General features: G+C 42.2%; 1 protein-coding gene across 2 annotated transcripts in view; it reads right to left on the bottom strand.

Annotated features, from left to right (window-relative positions):
• The window catches only part of LOC122821204 (cell migration inducing hyaluronidase 1), a 153,887-nt gene that overhangs the window by 43,198 nt on the left and 89,616 nt on the right, over positions 1-21,073 (bottom strand). For both annotated transcript variants that reach the window (XM_044098968.1, XM_044098969.1), the window contains exons 13-14: positions 19,844-20,053; positions 12,489-12,694 (exon numbers count right to left, since the gene is read on the bottom strand). In XM_044098968.1, coding sequence (XP_043954903.1) covers positions 12,489-12,694; positions 19,844-20,053 — 416 coding nt within the window. The remainder of the gene's footprint in view (positions 1-12,488; positions 12,695-19,843; positions 20,054-21,073) is intronic.

The raw sequence follows: 21,073 nt of genomic DNA, 5'->3' as shown, positions 1-21,073 counted from the left end.
AATTATGCTCTTATATTTCAGAAAATAAACTCTATAAGCCTCTCCTTAGGCTGCCACCTTATCATGGTGGAGGGGTTTGAGTGTCCCAATTATCCAGGAGCTATGATGGCTGGGGCTTTATGACCCTGCTAGGGTCACCCAAGGGTTGAGGTCAAAGCGCAGCCTGAAGACCCCTTTGATGGATGAAAACTTTGGATTTAATGTTCCCTCGCCTGGACGCAGGTCACTCGGGGGGCCAGTGGGGAGCCAGGCCTGGAGGGGCAGGGTGGGGTGGACACAATGGCAAGTGCCTGGGGGCCAGGCTTTTACCCATGGAGCCCGGCCAGACTCGGCCCAAAGAGGAGACATGGGTCTTCCCTCCCATGGGCCCACCACCTGTGAGAGGGGCCAAAGGGGTTGGGTGCAGTGTGGGATGGGTGGCAGCCGAGGGAGGGGACCCTGGCAATCACCTCTCTGGTGGGGAAGGAGCCGGAGCTAGTGTGTGAGGTTGAGAGGTTCCGGCTAGAAATAGTCGGTTTCGACTTGACGCATGGTTATGGTTCTGGAACCAGTTGACACCAAGACACACTAGGCCGCAGTTCGATGGTCAACTTTGTCATCGTTTCATCGGATCTGTGGCTGTATGTCTTAGACACTCGTGTGAAGAGGTGCAGAGCTGTCCACTGACCACTACCTGGTGGTGAGTTGGCTCCAGTGGTGGGGAAGGATGCTGGTCAGACCTGGCAGGCCCAAACATGTTGTGAGGATCTGCTTGGAACGTCTGACAGAATCCCCTGTGAGAAGGAGCTTTAACTCCCATCTCCAGCAGAACTTTTAACACGTTCCAGGGGAGGTGGGGGACATTGAGTCTGAGTGGACCGTGTTCCGTGCCTCCATTGTCGAGGCAGCTTATCAGAGATGTTGTCGCAAGATTGCCAGTGCCTATTGCGGCAGCAACCCTCAAACCGGTTGGTGGACACCTTTGGTGAGGGATGCTGTCAGGCTGAAGAAGAAGTCCTATCGGATTTTTTTGGTCTGTGGGACTCCAGAAGCAGCTGGCGGGTACCGGCGGGCGAAGCGGCATGCGATTCGGCAAAAACGGAAGCAAAAACTCTGGCATGGGAGGAGTTTGGAGAGATCACGGAGAAAGACTTCCGCACGGCTTTGAGGCAATTCTGGTCCACCATCCGGTCTCTTAGGAGGGGGAAGCAGTGCAGCACCAACACTGTTTATAGTGGGGATGGTGTGCTGCTGACCTCAACTAGGGATGTTGTGGACTGGTGGGCAGAATACTTTGAAGACCTCCTCAATCCCACCAACATCCCTTCCATTGAGGAAGCTGAGCCTGGGAACTGACAGGCTCTCCAATTTCTGAGGACAAGGTCACCGAGTTGGTTAAGAAGCTCCTCGGTGCCAGGACCCTGAGAATGGATTTGTGGAAAGTTTTTGCTTGAATTTCTTTGTAGGATGTCGGAATATCTTCCCAGAGCTGCTGTTTTGATATGAACTGCATTCCACCCTCAGATCTTCTGCTTGAGGAAACTCCAAAGGTTCTCAATAGGGTTGAGGTCAGACCACACTAAGTTTCTCCACTTTCATGCCTATAGCAGCCAATGACACAGTGGTATTCCTTGCAGCATTCATTGTCATACATGAAGATGATTTTGCTACTGAAGGTTTGGCTCTTCCTTTTGAACCATGAAAGAAAGTGATCAGTCAGAAACTCCATATACTTTGCTGAGGTCATTTTCACACCTTCGTGGACTCTGAAGGGGCCGACCCCATGATTTCAGCCCAAAGCATGACTCCACCACCTCCATGCTGACGTCATAACAGTGTTGGGACGTGGTGGCCATCCACCACTGGCCCACTACTGCGTCCATCTGGACCGTCCAGGGTTGCACAGCAGTCATCAGTGAACAAGTCTGTCTGAAAATGAATCTTCATGTCCAGCTGGGCCCACTACCACCGTTTCTGCTTGTGAGCACTGGTTAATGGTGGCCCAATAGTAGGTTCATGCACCACAAACCTCTGGAGGATTCTCCACCTTGAGGTTCCAGAGCCACCAGTAGCTTCATATAAACTGTTTGCTGCTTTGTAAGAACATTTTAACAGCTGCTCTCTTCATCTGACAAATTTGTCAAACAGAAACTTGCTTTATTGTGTCTTGTAAGCCCATGTGGCCTTGGCACCTGTAAGGGTGGAGATATGGGTCGGGAGTAGTAGTCTATAGGAAAATAAACACTATTTAAACAGTTTTCTAAAGTGGATTTTCAATCATAGCAGGGAATAATAACAAAAGGAAGACCAAGACTGAAGCATAAGGTTTGCCTCAAACTACAAGGCAGAAGGGTACCGCTCTTTTCAAATGGAAAGAGAAGACCAGTCCTGCTAGAAAATGCCTTTTCTGGTTTCCTTACCTTCTTTTCTCAACTTGTGGCACTGTGTGGACTCAGATGGGATTTTGTGACTTAAATTATTTGCTAAAAAGTCTCAAACATGAGCAGTCAACCACTCATATTCATAGCCAGATCGCAGTTCTAAATACATTTGGGATGTCAAGGATAGATTTGGCTGTGGATGAGTGGATATTGCTAGGAAAAATATCTGAGTTCATTTACTTATGAGTTTATTTGAAAGGTTATATTTTCATATTATTATCCTGTGTTGTTTACTTGACTCTTTTGTTTTGTAGTACCCTATTAACTGTTTTTTTGGATGTTTGTTTGGGGGTTATAAACACTTACACATGCTTGTGTCATCACTGCTTTTGTCATTAGCTGTCTGTGTTATCAGCTGCCTGTGGAACTGATTTGTAACGGTCAGCCTTGTGCCCTTGTAAGGGCATGTCCACAGAAGGTTCCAGAACATCTTGTAGTAAAGGTCTTTGATCAATTGTTTGTGTGTCTGTGTGAAAAAGCCGAACTTCTTTTCTTGTAATCATAATAAAAGGCAGTTGGGGACTGAGAGCCAGCGGAGTCGACCAGACAGTGTTTGACGGCGGTTCTCTGCATCTGGCTCAGCTCCCCTCTTCTGCAGAAAAGCAATTTGTGTTTTTGGTTGATTCCTTACAGGTTAGGAACTAAAATAGACCCAACAGATATATTTGTGCGGAATGAGTGGCACATGGACTTCGTTTGATCCTCAAATACCTATAAATTTTTTCCATTTCATTTACCTTTTTCATTTAGTTTTGAAAAAGGTAAATTTAGTTTTGCAATGTGTTAGATTAGCATTATAACTGCAAAATAAACATTAGGTCTAAAACCATACTACTGCAACAGAATGAATGTTCTGTTCTTTGTGTGGAAAATATTTGAGTGTTTTTTGGTGTGGAATCCTGAAACTTAAAGTGGCATTGTGATCAGTTGCTATGACAATGAGTCTGCATATAACTTGGCCGACACAAAGGGCAAGAAAGAAGTGGTTTTGATTTGTACTTAAATGGTTTTTCCCTTTGCTGTGGAGCACAGCACAAAATTAATATTTACATTTCCAAGTTTCATTAAGTAAATAGAATTATTCTACAACAGTGGTACAGCTATGGATGGCATGTAAAGGAATAGTTTTTTTGCCCCTCCTGCATTTACGTATGTAAACAATAACATGCATGGCATCTATATTTGTAAATCTGATTATGATTAAGAAATATAGGGTCACTGTTTCTGGTTCCGCTGGATATTTGACTGCCATATTCACTGATGCTTCACAGTAAAGTTTGCTCACCTTCATGGGATGTAACAAAAATTTCTGTTTAATGTTTTATCACCTTTGTTATCCTTCTTGAATCCAACAATATCCATAGGTCCAGGTTCTTTTATGTGCAATCAATGAAATGTAGAACTGCTTTCCTACTATGAAGATAAGATAGTAACAGAGCCACTGGATACAGGAGGAGTGACCTCATGTGGGAACTATCTATAAGTGCAGCAGCCTCCATCATTCGTAAATGGAAGAGGCTTGTAACTATTAGGACTCTTCCATGAGCTGGCCAGCCATCTAATGACTGATCAGGGGAGAAGCGCTTCAGTCAGAGAGACGACCAAGAACACCATGTATGAGTTACATCAACATTTAATTTCCCTTTGGGATTAAAAATGTATTTTTGAATTTGAACAATGGTGGCTTGCAAAATGGCACTTGAAAGATTCTTGGACATGCAGTCAGGATATTAGGAAAGATCAATGCAGCATTTTACAGTGACATCCTGGATGAAAACTTGTTCCAGAGTGCCCATGACCTGAGACTGAGGAGACAGTTAATCTTTCAGCATGACTACGACTCATTACATAATGTCAAGATCTCAAACCAGTGGCTTCAGAGACAAACACTCCCATTCATTAGTTTTGTTAAGAAGAATGGCTGACACCACGTAATGGTAGGTGTGCTAATCGTGTGGCATCATATAAATCAAACCTTGAAGCTGTAATTGCTATCAAAGGTGGATCAAATGTTAAGCAGAAGTTGTGAAATTAATATCTTTTTATTATTATTATTATTAGTGAATTTGCAAAAACCTAAAAAAAAATAGTCATTATCAGGTATTTACCAGGATATTGGGTTGTTTAGGGTTTTGGATTATTTATTGTTCTTTGTCTCTTATTCTTTGATTATAGCAGTGTAAGAGCCAGTTAATAGGGAGTTCATATAGAATAATAATTTAGATTAAAAATGTATAAATATGCTTAATTTATTTTTAAGAAATTCATGATGAGTATATTTTCTAAAATGTATAACTTAGTTAATGTTAAAAGGATGCTTTTATTGTGAAAAGTAATTTTGGCTTCCACTACGTAATTAATATTGCCCGTATGCACGTTTGAGTTCAGATTTCAGTTGGATACGGTGGAAGCAGCACAATTTTTTGACCGATCTGTACCGAGCCTTTCATTTTTTCTGTAAGTGTACTTTTTTGAGTTCTTTAAGTAAACATCATAAAGAAGACTTGGTTTCAGTCGAGTGATTCAAATATTGGTTGTTAGACAAACTGCAAAGGTGGTACAACGAACTTTTGGGACGCAGAGTGCCACTACATAAAAGTCAAAAAATTGCTAATGGAGCCTCGTTTCTTTTTGCCTGGACAACGCGGCTGAAGAGAAAAGAAGCTTGTGCCTCGCTGAGAGAAAAAAGAGACTGAAACGGGTAACCCTTTGAATGATTCTCCAAGAAAAGGTAACGAAGAGGCTTCTTTATCTTTGAATATTGTAAAAAAAAAAAGACGTTATACGGATGAATGAAGGAGCGCTGACGAAAATTAACGTTAAAGTCCGTCAGTAAAATTCCACTGGATGCAGTTAATTGTCCGAGACACGTGTGCATTTCAGTAACGGATTCGGTCAATGTGGAGCTTTTGTGAAATATAAACAGTTTGTTTGCACTCAGTTAGAGAAGAAAGGCAACGTTGAAGTACGTGCTTTAAACTTTGTGCCTACTTACTGCACGTTAACTCCGTGATTATAAGATGGCTGATGGAAATGCTGACACGCGTGGTGAGGATAAACTGGAACAGAAAAGAGAGCGCAAGCTAACTGAGAAGGGCGCTGAGGAGAGAATACAACGGTTCATAGCATTAAGAAGACGAACGTTAGCCACTCTAACCAGCCAAATTAAAGAAATAGAGACATTGAAGTGTGATGCTCAAAATGTGGAAAGTGTTCAGTTTAAGATGGAGAGTGATTTTGCACAGTCTCTAAACGAGTTTAATAGGCTCAATATGGAAGTTTACAATCTGTTGTCTGAAGAGGACAAACTCCACGACCAAAATAATTGGTACGAACCTAAAATGGATCAGATAACAGGCTTCATGAAAGAAACTAAAAGATGGCTGACAGGAGTGCATGATTCCACAGAGGGGGAAAACCTGATAAATGAGGAAGATACTGTTTTGCCTGGTGACAGTGTTTCACAGATAGGGTCCAGTAATGTTGCTAAAGCACACTCTCATGTAAGTAACATTTCCAACACCTCACGTGTATCGTCCACACGTGCCCGTCAGGAAGCAGAGCATGCCGCTCTAATGAAACGACAAGAAGCGTTGAGGAAAAAACAGGAGCTTGAATTACAAGAAATTAGAATTAAAGCTGAAAAGGAAGAATTAGAACTGGAGACGGCATTAGCTGAAAGCCAAGCAAGAATACAAGTGCTTAAAGAGTATGAAACATTGGAAGATGACAGAGTTAGTCACGTGTCAGTGCAAAAATCAATAAGTGGAAACATAAAGAAGGAAAGATTTAGCATGTCGCTACCACAACATGCTACAATGAATGTTCGAGCACCAAGACAAGTGCAGCGCACACAAATACCACAACTACCACCGCCAGTTTCAAACCAAACTTCTAGAACACAAACAGGGAATGACATTGTGTCAGTCATGCAGAAGCAGAACGCAATAACTGAATTGCTAGTAAAGCAACAACAGCTTTCGCAGCTACCAACAAAGGACATTTCTGTGTTCAAAGGTGATGCGCTGCAGTTCAAGTCTTTCATGAGAGCATTTGAACATGCCATAGAGCAGAAAACAGACAATGACCAAGATAAACTATACTTCTTGGAACAGTTCACAGATGGTGAGCCCCAAGAGCTCGTTCGTAGTTGCGCTCATATGACACCATGCAAGGGCTACAAAGAAGCCAAGCGACTTCTGCATAAGCATTATGGAGATGAGCTTCGGATCGCCAGTGCGTACATGGAGAAAGCTCTCAAATGGCCACAAGTGAAAGCAGAGGATGGGAAAGCATTAAATGCTTACGCAATGTTCCTGATAGGATGTCGTAACTCTATGGAAGATATTGAGTTCTTAGAAGAGATGGATAATCCTACCAATCTGCGCGCATTGATATCCAAACTACCCTACAAAATGAAAGAACGTTGGCGAACAGAAGCTTTCAACCTCAAAGAACAACGTGGTCACAGGGCCAGATTTACTGATTTGGTGAACTTCATAGACCGCCAAGCTAAAATAGCAATTGATCCTCTCTTTGGTGACATATCTGATAGTCGCTCACCCATAGCTGCTAAGATGAACCAAAAAGGAAAGCAGGCCGTGAAAAAGGAGTTTCGTGGAAGCAGTTTTGCAACCAATGTTGTTCCTGAATCCAAAGAGCCTCAAGAAAGAACTGCCAAGGTCAAGCCTGCTAGCAATGGAAAAGCGGTGAACGCCTTTGATAAACCCTGTCTGTACTGTCAGCAGTCACACGCTCTTGCTTCATGCAGTAAGATCAAAGGCCAGTCTCATCAAGAACGAGTGGAATTCCTGAAATCAAAGGGTCTATGTTTTGGTTGCTTGATCCCTGGACATCTCAGTAAATCCTGTAAACGAAAAATGGAGTGCAAAGAATGTGGATTTAAGCACCCTGATATTCTGCACAAAGAAAAAGATGGCAGTTCCGCCTCACCAAGAAAGAATGATGGCGTTACTGGTGAAGAGTTGCTAGCTGCTGAGGTTCCCATCACAGAGGAGTCTTGCGCCCTCACAGGGGCTGGAGAAGCTGATTGTGTGCTGTGGATAGTACCGGTGAAGGTCAAGTCGAAAAATAGTGAACAGTATGTAGAAACGTACGCTTTTCTAGACCCGGGAAGCACGGCAACATTCTGTACGGAAGACCTGCAAAAGAAATTGAATGTGCAAGGGAAACCAACCAAAATACGTCTCAGCACCATGGGTCAAGATGCACCAGAAAACCAGAAGCTCATGGATAGTATGGTTCTATCAGAGCTCAAAGTGTGTGGGCTGGAGGACAGTATGTACGTCGAGTTGCCCAAGGTGTTTACTCACAGCAGCATACCTGTTCATGCCGGAAACATTCCCAAGCAGTCTGATATCCAACAGTGGCCTTACCTAAGTGAAGTGAACTTGCCAGAGTTAAAAGCTGATGTAGGCCTACTTATTGGAGCAAACTGTTCAAAAGCGATGAAGCCCTGGCGCATCATTAACGGCCAGGATGGAGGTCCTTACGCCATCAAGACGACCATAGGTTGGGTTGTGAGTGGACCTGTAAGGAGAAATGAAGTGGAGAATGAAACACCTCACTCATTCGTGAACAGAATCTCATTGGTGGAGATAGAGAACCTGTTGATCCAACAGTATAACACTGACTTCCCAGAACGCAATTATGAGGACAAGGAAGAGCTGTCTCAAGAAGACAAAGCTTTTTTGCGGTCTGTGGAAAAGACAACAGTTTTTAAGAATGGGCATTACTGTGTCGGATTGCCACTCCGTAATGAGAAGCTCCAGATGCCTAACAATCGTAGTGTGGCAGAGCAACGCATTGCGTCTTTGGAAAGGAAGTTCAGGAAGAGTCCTGAGTTCTTTGAAGATTACAAGAACTTCATGGAAGCAATCATTACCAAGGGCTATGCAGTCCGGGTTCCAACAAACCAACTGACCCGAGAGGACAACAGGGTGTTCTATATACCGCACCATGGAGTCTATCACCCGAAAAAGAAGAAGCTTCGGGTGGTATTTGACTGCACATCCTCCTACCAGGATCGGTGTCTGAATAGTGAGTTGCTCCAGGGGCCCGATCTGACCAACACGTTGGTTGGTGTCCTCCTCAGATTCCGGGAGGAGCCTGTAGCAATAATGGCAGACATTGAGTCAATGTTCTACCAAGTTAATGTGCCAGAACATGATGCAGACTTACTCCACTTTCTTTGGTGGCCCAACGGCAGATTAGACGAGCCAATGGAGGAATTCCGAATGGCAGTGCATCTTTTTGGAGCCACTTCTTCTCCAAGTGTGGCCTCATATGCACTGAGAAGAACTGCGGAGGATCACAGGGACACTGTATCTCCAGACGCAGTTCAGACAGTCCTGCGCCATTTCTATGTAGACGACTGCCTGAAAAGTGTAGCCACAGAAAACGATGCAGTGAGACTGGTCAAGGAACTTCAAACTTTGTGTAGCAGTGGAGGGTTCACCTTAACGAAATGGATGAGCAACAGCAGAAAAGTGCTAACGTCAATCCCTGCAGAGCACAGAGCCACTGAAGTCAGAGACCTGGATTTACGACACAACACTCTACCAGTGGAAAGAACACTTGGTGTGCAGTGGGACACAGAATCGGATACCTTCCTGTACAAAATAGAGCTGCAAAATAAGCCAGTGACCAGAAGAGGTATCTTGTCAATCGTCAACTCCATCTACGATCCTCTTGGCTTTCTGGCGCCGGTTATTTTGCCTGCTAAACTTTTGTTGAAAGATCTCTGTAAGGAACATCTTGACTGGGATGAAAAACTTGATGGAAAGCATGCTAAAGAGTGGAGCAGATGGCTTGAAGATGTCACCTACCTCTCCAACTTCCATGTGAGTAGATGTTTGAAACCCACCAACTTCGGATGCACTACTTCAGCGCAGTTGCATCATTTTTCAGATGCCTCAGAATACGCCTACGGCACTGTGTCTTATCTACTGTTGGAGAATGAACATGGCGAGAAACACTGTGCTTTCCTTATGGGAAAAGCAAGAGTGTCCCCACTGAAGAAAGTCACAATCCCTAGGCTTGAGTTGACCGCGGCAGTTGTCGCAGTGAAGGTCGACAAGATGTTGCATGAGGAATTGCAAATACTACTGCAACAATCTGTCTTCTGGACAGACAGCATTACGGTGCTTAGATACATCGACAGTGACACGGCACGTTTCAAAACGTTTGTTGCTAACAGAGTTTCAATGATCCGAGAAGCAACCAAGCCCTCACAATGGATGTATGTCGGAACAAATGAGAATCCTGCAGATCAAGCCAGCAGAGGCCTGAAGGCAAAAAGCTTGGTCGAAGGAGGAATGTGGATAAGTGGACCAGATTTCCTGCTGAATGAGAAGGATTGGCCAGAACAGCCTGTGCGAAAGAAGGAAAGCCTAGAAGATGACCTGGAGGTCAAGAATACAGTCGCTGTTCATATGGTCCAAGTTGAAGAAGGTATGGCACCAATGAACCAGCTACTTACCTATCACTCGGATTGGAACAAACTGAAACGATCATTGGCTTGGATTGCAAAGGTAAAGGATGCTCTGAGGGAGCATAAAGAAGAACGCAAAAAGGCATTAAGAACAATCAGCCAGACCGAACTTGACCCTGAAAAACAAAGAAAAAAGTTAGAACAACATATGAAGAAATTTCAAACTAAAAAGACAATACTCACCTTGGATGATCTGGACGCTGCTGAAACAGAAATAATACAGTTCAGTCAAAGACAACACTTTGAGGAAGAAATCAAGGTCCTGAGAAATGGAAGCCAACTCAGCCGCAACAGTGTGCTGTATAAACTTGACCCGATCCTTCAAGATGACACCTTAAGAGTAGGTGGAAGACTTAACAAGTCTGCTATGCCAGAAAGTGCCAAACACCCAGTGATTCTTTCTAAACATAGCAAAGTTGCCACTTTGATCTTGAGAGACGTACATCAAAGAACAGGCCACTGTGGACGCAATTATGTGTTGGCACAAATAAGAAAGAAATATTGGATTCCACAAGCCAATTCCGCAATCAGGAAGATCATTGGTCAATGCGTGGTGTGCCGTCGGATGACTGGCAAGGTTGGTGAGCAAAAGATGGCAAGCTTACCTGAAGATCGCCTCCTTCCAGATCAACCTCCTTTCACGAACACTGGTGTTGATTACTTCGGCCCGTTTGAGGTTAAACGGGGCCGGGGTACTGTCAAGAGATACGGGGTAATGTTCACGTGTCTCACTCTCCGAGCTGTGCACATTGAAATTGCTGACAGCCTAGATACGGACTCCTGCATAAACGCCATCCGCCGTTTTGTATGTAGGAGAGGTCAAGTTACCACCATGAGGTCAGACAATGGCACAAATTTTGTGGCGGCTGAACGAGAGCTAAGGGAAGCCATCCAACAGTTGGATAATGAAAGGATTGAGAGAGTCCTACAACCAAAGGGGATAAAGTGGATATTCAACAGCCCAGCTGCTTCTCATCAAGGTGGGGTTTGGGAGAGGCAAATTCGCACTGCACGAAGAATCCTCAATTCCCTACTGAAAGATCAGTCAGTCAACGACGACGGTCTACATACAGTAATGTGTGAAGTCGAGAGTATAATCAATGGTAGGCCACTCACAAGTGTTTCAGACGATGCCAATGATATTGAGCCTTTAACCCCGAACCATTTGCTACTTCTGAAGGCCCAACCAAACCTGCCTCCAGGTGTCTTCAGCAAAGATGACGTCTATACCAGAAGAAGGTGGAAGCAAGTCCAATATCTCGCAGACTTATTCTGGGCTCGTTGGACACGCGAGTATCTTCCACTTCTTCAGGAGCGACAGAAATGGCTGAAGCCTAGAAGAAACTTCATGGCAGGCGATGTAGTGCTTTTGGTGGACAGTTCCTCCCCCCGCAACTCCTGGGTCATGGGAAGAGTAGTTGAAACACTGCCAGACTCAAGTGGAACAGTGAGGAGAGTGAAGTTGAAGACCAATACCAGCACGCTGGAGCGACCTGTGAACAAGCTATGCCTGCTTCAGGAAGCTATGCCAGAGGACTAATGAAGAAGACAAGTTGATATGTGGACATTCTTTTATTTGAGGATTTGGCTCTTGATGTTTTAAGTTTATAATTGCTTCGTTTTCCAACCTAACCAATTAGGGGCCGGGTAATGTAAGAGCCAGTTAATAGGGAGTTCATATAGAATAATAATTTAGATTAAAAATGTATGAATATGCTTAATTTGTTTTTAAGAAATTCATGATGAGTATATTTTCTAAAATGTATAACTTAGTTAATGTTAAAAGGATGCTTTTATTGTGAAAAGTAATTTTGGCTTCCACTACGTAATTAATATTGCCCGTATGCACGTTTGAGTTCAGATTGCAGTTGGATACGGTGGAAGCAGCACAATTTTTTGACCGATCTGTACCGAGCCTTTCATTTTTTCTGTAAGTGTACTTTTTTGAGTTCTTTAAGTAAACATCATAAAGAAGACTTGGTTTCAGTCGAGTGATTCAAATATTGGTTGTTAGACAAACTGCAAAGGTGGTACAACGAACTTTTGGGACGCAGAGTGCCACTACAAGCAGCCTTGTTTCTGTTCAGTCTGCTCTTAGTTTTTTTTTCTAGGTTGTGTTTTTTATTTACTTTTTGTGCTTAGTTTGTTGGTCAGTAATTAGTACTGATCAGGAGCAAATTACTTTGAAATACTGACAGATCCGAGTTAATTTCTTTACTTTCTATGACTTCTAGTAGATTCTTTTAAAATTTACTATCATGGATAATTTATGATCGTAGTTTTAGTTTGGACAATTCTTTGGGGAGGAGGATGCATGGATGATCTACTTAGTTACTGGCATTAGTGGCATAGGCAGAAATGTAATTACTGAGGAAAATCTGGATTTGTTTTGTAAGGTAATCTTATTTATATAGTACATTTTCAACAACAAGGCAAAGTGCTTTATATGAATTAGAAGGAAATACAAATAAGAAAACCAAAAGAAAGACAAAAAGGTAAAAGTTTTCAAAAGGTTTGACAAGATAATAGTCATACTTGTTTTTCAATGGTACTACCTGCAGTCTTGCCGTGGATTTGCCACGTATCCTGGGTATGCTCCATCTGTGATAGTACGACACATTTTGCTGTTTCTGTCTGACGGCAAGAGAGTTCCTGCTCTTACCATCAGACCCAGACAGTGGTGAAATGTGTTTCTCTCCTCTGGACCATCTTCTGTAAAGAAACAGTGGCCTAGTGTTTTATAGCCCACCACATCTTTTACCTGGAAGTCAAAAGAAAGACTGAATGAAATGGCTCTTGGATCTTTACACCAAACAACGTGTTCACAAGATCTAATTACTTTTTCCTCATACATTTGAAGGAAAACAGAGGAACTACTGTAATATAAATAATTTGTAAAAAGCTTTTTTGGATTTATATTCCCTTTGGGATTATTAAAGTATTTTGGTAACACTTTATTTGACGTGTCTCTGGAAATTATTTACATTTTCATATAACACGAGCTTTCTGACAAACTCATCTAGTTCACCTTCTTTCATTTCCTTGGAAAAATTTGTTCTGTCACGTGATTGCGACTAGTCAACGGCCCAGAAAAAAGTCATTACAGAGAAAAGAATCGGCTGGTAGACTGATTGGTGCAACCCCTAGTGTGGATAAGACTGTCATGAACATGAGAAAGTCTTTATGAAATATTTATGACTGTTGTCATAAAGTGTCATTCGGTAATTCTTGACACTTTTAATATAAAGTTGGCATTATTCAAAATGTCTTTTTTATAGCAACATGTTTTAACCTAGACAAAATTGTCTTTGTTATGACAACTTGACAGTAAGCAATAAATCATGATCTGACATAAATTTGATATAAAAGTATTATCGATTAAATTTAAAAATTATGTAGCTTTATGTGGCAATATTATATTGCTCTGCCATTTTGTTTAGTCTTAAATTTCTTAATTTAATTGATTCTAAAGTTTTAGAGCAATATGTCTATAAAGCACTTATGAACTTTGCATTTGAATCATTCTTTAAGGCTGTTTTAAGTAGTGCAATAAACCAACTCCACCAGTGAGAGGCAGCAGAGCACGAACGGCCTGCAGTGTGTTGGTGAAGAAGAAATCTTCCATCTTGTGGGGCCAACCTAACACAAGTTATTAAACTCCATTACTGCAAGGTTAGTGCTTAATCTTTAACATATTTGTTGTTGTCACTCTTGTACAGCACTTTGGTGCAGTTCTATGCCTGTTTTAAAGTGCTATATAAATAAATTTGACATCGACATTGACATATTTTAAAGGCCGGCAAATAGGTTTTTTCTCTCCAATTTTATACTAGCAAATTAAAAGCTAATATGTTAGTCAAAGTTATCATTTATGTGCATTATTTAGCAACTTGGCTGATGTAACATGGTGTTTGTGTTCTTTGCTTTGCTGACTTTAGCCACATGAAGAACAATTTTAGCCTAAGGACACATGGTGGGGGTGGGGGGGGGGCAAATGTGGCTAATGAAGACTTGCTATGTGTGGAGGATGATATTGAGGACCAGCCACCAGAGAAAGAAGTCCTTGTTTGACCAAGGAGAAAGAAGCAGATGAAATATTCCCCATGAAAATTAAGTAAGTCATTTTTGTGCCACTACTTTCTCCAGGTGGGTGGGGTCAGGTAAGTGGGGAAGGGGGAGCAGGAATCAACATCCACCAACTGAATTAATAAGTTATGTTTTAGACAACTAATTGTTGTCAAATGTAAAACTGGTTCTTAAGCTATTTATTTATTAATAAACTTCTTGCAAACATCTATAAGCCAGAGTATCTGGTTGGAAACAATTCTGAATGCTCATTAAGTGAAAACCAGTGACGTCAGCAACGCGTTACTGACGTCGGACCACTTTTTTCAGTAACGAGTAATTTAAGGCTTTGCTATTTCAATTCCAATAGTCAGACTACAGTTACTTATCGAAATCACTTTGCGTTACTATCTACTTTTGTAATTTAATCGTATTTCCTCGACGCATCTTGTCGAGTGACCGACGTCTCTAATCTAAACAATGGAGGGAGATGCGCATTTTGTTGGTGGAAAAACTGGAACTATTTTGAGTTTCTGTCGCCAAGTCCGATTATTATAAGCGGCCTTGGGCTTCATTTTTTTAACGTCGCTTGCCGATTTAACGAGTTGCTGGTTGCGCCTTTTTGGGCTCGTTTTTGAACGTGAAGTTGCTCATTTGGGCTTGGAAATAAGCAGAGACTCATAATAAAGCCCAGAATTTGTCCGTCATTAAAGTAGTTTTACTCAGTCTCTCCCTGTCCATCATTTTCCGGATGATCCGTCCCGCTGTTTCTTTGTTAATGTCAAGTTAATATATTACCTCTGAAAGACGTCGAGCTTCACGTTGCGCTCCAGAAAACTGCAAACATCGAGACTAATATGAACAGCGCAATAAACGTGAAAACAGCCACGAATGAACGTGTCCGTAGTTGGCAATGATTATAATGGCAACTTAACGCTATTATAATTATTAAAATTAAGATAAGTGTCACAAATCTGTGCAGCCATCTGAGTGCAGCTGCAGGAGGAGCTCTGTGCGCTGTGACACCAAATGCAGGGCCGTAACACAGAACCTGGAGGCTGGAGGGAGGGGGGGGGAGCTTTAAAATCCTTCTTAGAGTTTTCCAGACAGTGGACCACACAAATTACTCACATTTTTAATTTTTTTTTGTACAATCTCCTCTTCAGTTCAACCTTATCAGTGGAGACACAATTAAGTATTAGCAAAGCTCAATGTGATTTTCACAGGAGGTGGAGTGTTGTTGTTAGCAGCTGCTGAAAGTAACTAAGAAGTTACTTTTAATGTAACTTAGTTACTTTCCAAATCAAGTAGTCAGTAATATAACTAAGTTACTTTTTTCAGGAGTAATCAGTAATCCAATTAAAGTTACTTTTTCAAAGTAACTATGCCATCACTGGTGAAAACATACACATGTACCTAAAACTATACATTAAATGATGCATTCAGAATAACAAGAGTGGCAGTCTGTATGAATTTCTGCCAAACAAATATTTGATGAGAATAATTTTGTTCAGCTCTAGTCATTATGCTACTTGTATTAAGAAATAATTGTATTACATTTTATAACAACCAGTCACATTAACTCCACATTTGTCTGCCATTCTGACAAGGGACATTTTTGGAATGGTATTTAAATAAATGCTAAATTAAGATCATATTGTTTTTTATTTTTGTTCATTTTTAGGTGACCAGAATGAATTGAGTCGTCACCCACTATGAGATTGTACAGAAGAGATTCACCAAGTTAGAATTCATAAAAGCTATTCTTTCACCGTGATTAACACTGACCACTATTACTGCAAGAACAGCTATAATTTCTGAGCATTCTGGACACCTTGTCATGGTTTGAGTTTTTCTCTGTGTTTATGGTTTCTGTGTTTTCCGAGTCTCCGTGTTGTCCTGTCTCCCCTTGATTGTTCACAGGTATTTCTTGTTTCCGTGATTACCCTCTGTGTATTTAACCCCACATGTGTTTGGGTCCTAGTCATAAGTGTCTACTCTGTGTTGTTGCCCATCGTATCACCAGTTTCTACTGCCGTTTAGACCTGGCTTCTGCTCAGCTGTGGTGCCTGGCTGTGGACTCATTTTTGGATTGTTGATCGCACTGTTTTGGATTATTGCCTTCATTGAGGGACTCTGGGTTGGGCTCTCCAATCTCTGGGGTCGAGGTCGCCGAGGTGGTCAAAAAGCTCCTCGGTGGCAGGGCCCCGGGGGTGGATGAGATCCGCCCGGAGTTCCTCAAGGCTCTGGATGTTGTAGGGTTGTGTTGGCTAACGCGACTCTTCAATATCGCATGGACATTGGGTGCAGTGTTCCCCTGGATTGGCAGACCGGGGTGGTGGTCCCCCTGTTCAAAAAGGGGGACCGGAGGGTGTGCTCCAATTACAGGGGGGTCACACTCTTAAGCCTCCCTGTCAAGGTCTATTTGGGGATTTTGGAGAGGAGGGTCCGTCGGATTGTCGAACCTTGGATTCAGGAAGAGCAGTGTGGTTTTCGTCCTGGTCGTGGAACACTGGACCAGCTCTACACCCTCAGTAGGTCCTGGAGGGTTCTGGGAGTTCGCCCAACCAGTCTACATGTGTTTTGTGGACTTGGAGAAGGCGTTCGACCGTGCCCCCCTGTGGGGGGTTCTCCGGGAGTATGGGGTACCGGGCCCTTTGATACGGGCTGTCAGGTCCCTGTATGACCGGAGTCAGAGTCTGGTCCACATTGCCGGCAGTAAGTCGGGCTCGTTTCCGGTGAGAGTTGGACTCCGCCAGGGCTGCCCTTTGTCACCGATTCTGTTCATTACTTTTATGGACAGAATTTCTAGGCGCAGCCAGGGTGTTGAGGGGATCCGTTTTGGTGGCCTTAGGATTACATCTCTGCTATTTGCGGATGATGGGGCCCTTTTGGCTTCATCGGGACGTGATCTGCAGCTCTCGCTGGAGCGGTTCGCAGTTCGCTGCTCCTTCACGTCAAGAGGAGTCAGTTGAGGTGGCTCGGGCATCTGGTCAGGATGCCTCCTGGACGCCGCCCTGGTGAGGTGTTCTGGGCACATCCCACCGGGAGGAGGCCCCGGGGAAGACCCAGGACACGCTGGAGGGACTATGTGTCTCGGCTGGCCTGGGAACGCCTTGGGATTCCTCCAGAGGAGCTGGACGAAGTGGCTGGGGAGAGGGAAGCCTGGGCTTCCCTTCTGAAGCTGCTACCCCCACGACCCGACCCCGGATAAGCGGAAGAAAATGGCTGGATGGCCTCCATTGAACTCATCGTTTCACTGCAACCTGATCTGCTATTTTCCCTTACCACAATCAACACCACTCCATGACACGGCTTCAAAGAGCTGCTTCCAGGAAATGAAGACAATAAAAAGATCTCCCCGTTTTCAGAGCATTACAAGAAGGCTATAACAAAGTAGATGGCTGACTGTTGAAAGAACCTATTTTCTTAAGTTAAAGAATAAATAATTCTGTTTTAGTTTTTCAATCACTGTTTCAGAGTTCCAATATACAGACCAGAAGTTAAACCTTGTGTTTGAAGAACAAGTGTTCTTCCAATATAAAGGTTTTATTCTACAACTATGATGGTAGTTATAAGTAGTTCAGTGTGTCCCACTTCACCTGAGGTAAGACTTAATATCAATGATTTTGTTAGCATATCATTTGACACTAATAACACTGAATGACAATCTTTATAATTGTTGCTACTAGTTTCACTTTACTTCAGGTAAGAGATAATATTAATGACTCTGTTAATATAGCATTTGACACTGTAAAGACATTTAATGATATCTTCATAACTGTTACTACTTGTTCCACTTGATGTAAAAAGAATTATTAATGACTTTATTAAATCAATTTACAGTGTAATAAAGCTTAATGAAATCTTTATTGTTGGTCCTACTTGTTTCACTTTATTTCAGGTAGGGGAAATATTGATTATTGTTTTGTTTGACAGTGTAACAAAGGTTAATGACACTTTATGACAACATAAATATTCATAGATTTTCTCATGTTCATGACAGGTGTTATGTCATGTTTATGACAATGTCATGACAGTCTTATCCACACTAGGGGTTGCACCAATCAGTCTACTAGTTAATTCTTTTCTCTGTAATTACTTTTTTCTGGGCTAGTCGACTAGTTCCAATCATGTGACAAAAGAGATTTTTCCATGGAAATGAAAGAAGGTGAACTAAATGAGTTAATCAGAAAGCTCAAATTGTATAAAACTGTAAATAATTTACCAAAGAGAAACTGAAATTTTCAGCATAGGCTACCGCAATAGGGGCGTTGCGTGTCACAGCGGTTAGCGCAGCACCCCGAACTGGAGTCTGACTCCCATCCTCTGTTTGCTAGGCCCAGGCCTCTGTCCCCCGCTCCACTCTCTCTGCCCCCTTACAGTCAGATTGCTGTCAAATAAACTAGTGCCGTAAAATCCTTTAAAAAAAAGACCACCGGAGTAAAGTGTGACAATATGGCATGATGTCGGGCTTCTTTTATCTATCCAACTGATCAGCGTCACTCTTCATCTTGAAACCTCTTTCCTGGCAGCTTTACGCTCTTATAAAAATATTATTTGACAACATCTGGAAACTATGTACCAAGCTTCATCCTGAAGATCTGATAGATGATCTCTGCCGCCGTCTGCATGTCGGTTCATCCCGCAGAGAGCGTCCCGCTGCGCATTGGGCAGAGGAGCAACAGGTGGCTTCATTGAATTTAACTGTAACCAAACAGGAACCGTTCATAATAAGTTTGGTTTGTGATGTTCCAAAGGCACCATTGTGGTCAGTGTAATAATTTGACTCCTACGTCCAGAGATCATCAGCATCAGCTGAAAAAAAAAAAAAAAGTCAGACCCCATTTTATGCAACAAACTTTTCTCCAGCGCTCACAAAGAATTATATGTTTATTGCTCTTTTAATTATGCATAATAGACTTAGTAAAAGCATGGGAGTGAGGGGGCTCAATATTTGCCGTGAATATAGCTGATAAAGCCTCCTTGTAGTTGTGAAGCATTTTGCGCTTACGTCACCATGACGTCATTGTGACTAGTGGAAGTCAACTCGTCTATAATCATGATGTAGTGGACCTTAAAAAATATGAAGTTGTTTAACCCCTAATTCGCACCCCGTCAAATAAAGTGTTATCAGTATTTTTTATTTCCCCTCCAGGGGTCTTTTTGTGGGCTCTAGTGTCCCTTATTTGAAAGTAGACTGACAGGAAAGGGAGAAGGAGAGGGGGGAAGACATGCGGCAAACGTCGGTCGGGTCCGGGAATCGAACCCGCAACCGCCACGTCGAGGACTGAAGGCCTCCAAATGTGGGTTGCGTTATCCCCTACGCCACCACAGCACGCCCCCGTTATCAGTAATTTTTGAGTTGAATTCTCACAACTATACACTAGCAGTGAAAATTGAGTTTCTTGACAAGAAAATCATTTTAACACAACTCACACCTCTAAACAAAAGTAGAGGGGATTTATGTTAAATGATAGCTCTGAGGTAAAGCAGAGAGACTTTATGGAGCCGAATGTCCCGGCTACACCGACTGGCATGTATGGTCATTGGCAGTAATTTTGATCACTATGCGAGAGGAAATAGTGTTTTGCTGAAAGCTGTTTTGTCTTTTCACACTTATTGTGCCATTAAGTAGAAATACTTAATGGCATACAGAGATTTGTGGGGCATCTTTGAGCTAAGATTGGACTCCTGAAAGTAGAGTGATGCTGTGTCAGCATCAGAAGATGTTACATCTACTGATTAGGTCCAGTATATTCACATATTTGAGGTATTTTATTTGTTTTTGTTCATTTATATTTGCTTTGTAGTGAAAATGCAGGGAGAAGATTTTTAAACTAACCAGAAGTCCATTGGAGCCATGGATTGTAACACAGCGTGAGAAAGAGTGATGAATGGATAGATCGCTGACAAATGTTGGGGGGTTGTAGCCTCCTTTCTCATCAACATCTCCATTCATGTGAAAATGGACTGGATAGTGACCCATTGTCTGCTGACCCATGTACTGAAGCTCCAAACCGGATATGTGAACAGCTCTGAAACCCCGTTGCACCTGATAAATAAAGCAGATAAACATTATAGACAGTAAATTATTTTGACTTTTCCACATCTTTGCTTAGATTCTGACTTTCAGGCAAAATCCCAAAACCAAGTAATGAAGTGGTCTGATTCACGACAAGCCCAAATTGAACTGCTATTTGCTGATCCCAGTCTTTCCAAATTGCATGTTGAATTACTGAAAGCTGGTTTGCTACCACCAGCTGCTGACTTGATTAAATGCTTGGACTCTAGTGGAGTCATCTACAAATCCTGGATTAAGCCTTTCGGACAGTACAGGACGGACAAGGTTTCTTGCTAATTTTTTAAACATTCTGTAGAACCCTGGAGAGCGGCCATCAGCCCATATGCATCTATTGCAACTTACCTTATTCACAGTAGTAAAAACAGGAGGAATATTAACATAAGCCAAAGACACATCTAATCAAACATTTCTGTCATAGATGCTGGGACAATTCTGTTATTGCTAAGTTGCAGCTTGAAGATAAAAAAAAATTATCCATCCTCTTTCTGAGCTCCTGTTGTCACTGTGGAAAGAAGAGCACTGAGCATTTGGCAAAGACTCCCTCATAAAAAAACACATTCATCCATCTAAACAAAAAGTGATACACTCCGAGTTAAACTCAGCCCCTACTCTAGCACGTCTTCTGTTAACCCTTTCAACCATTTGAAAATCTTTCTATTTAATCCAAGTTTATTTAGCTTAATGAAAAGTCCTTGATTCCACATCATGTGAAATGGCTCCTCTACATCAAAATTACTAAACAAGTGATTAGACTTTATTAATTAAGCAGGTATAGTTTTCTTCTTTTACCACCAGCAGCAGGGTGGTTTAATACTCATAACTAGAATAATAATATTTTGCTTAAAAACTTGCATCAGAGACACAGATGGGAGATATGTTCTTACAAAGGGTTTTTAAGAGGGTGAAGAAATTACTATTATGAATGTGTATTACTCACCAAATTATTCACCTGAGGTATTAGCCAAAACAGCTAAAATTCACAGAAGTATC

Source organism: Gambusia affinis, linkage group LG02 (assembly GCF_019740435.1).
Source record: "Gambusia affinis linkage group LG02, SWU_Gaff_1.0, whole genome shotgun sequence".
Taxonomy (NCBI): Eukaryota; Metazoa; Chordata; class Actinopteri; order Cyprinodontiformes; family Poeciliidae; genus Gambusia; species Gambusia affinis.
This window is presented reverse-complemented; position numbering and strand designations above follow the sequence as displayed.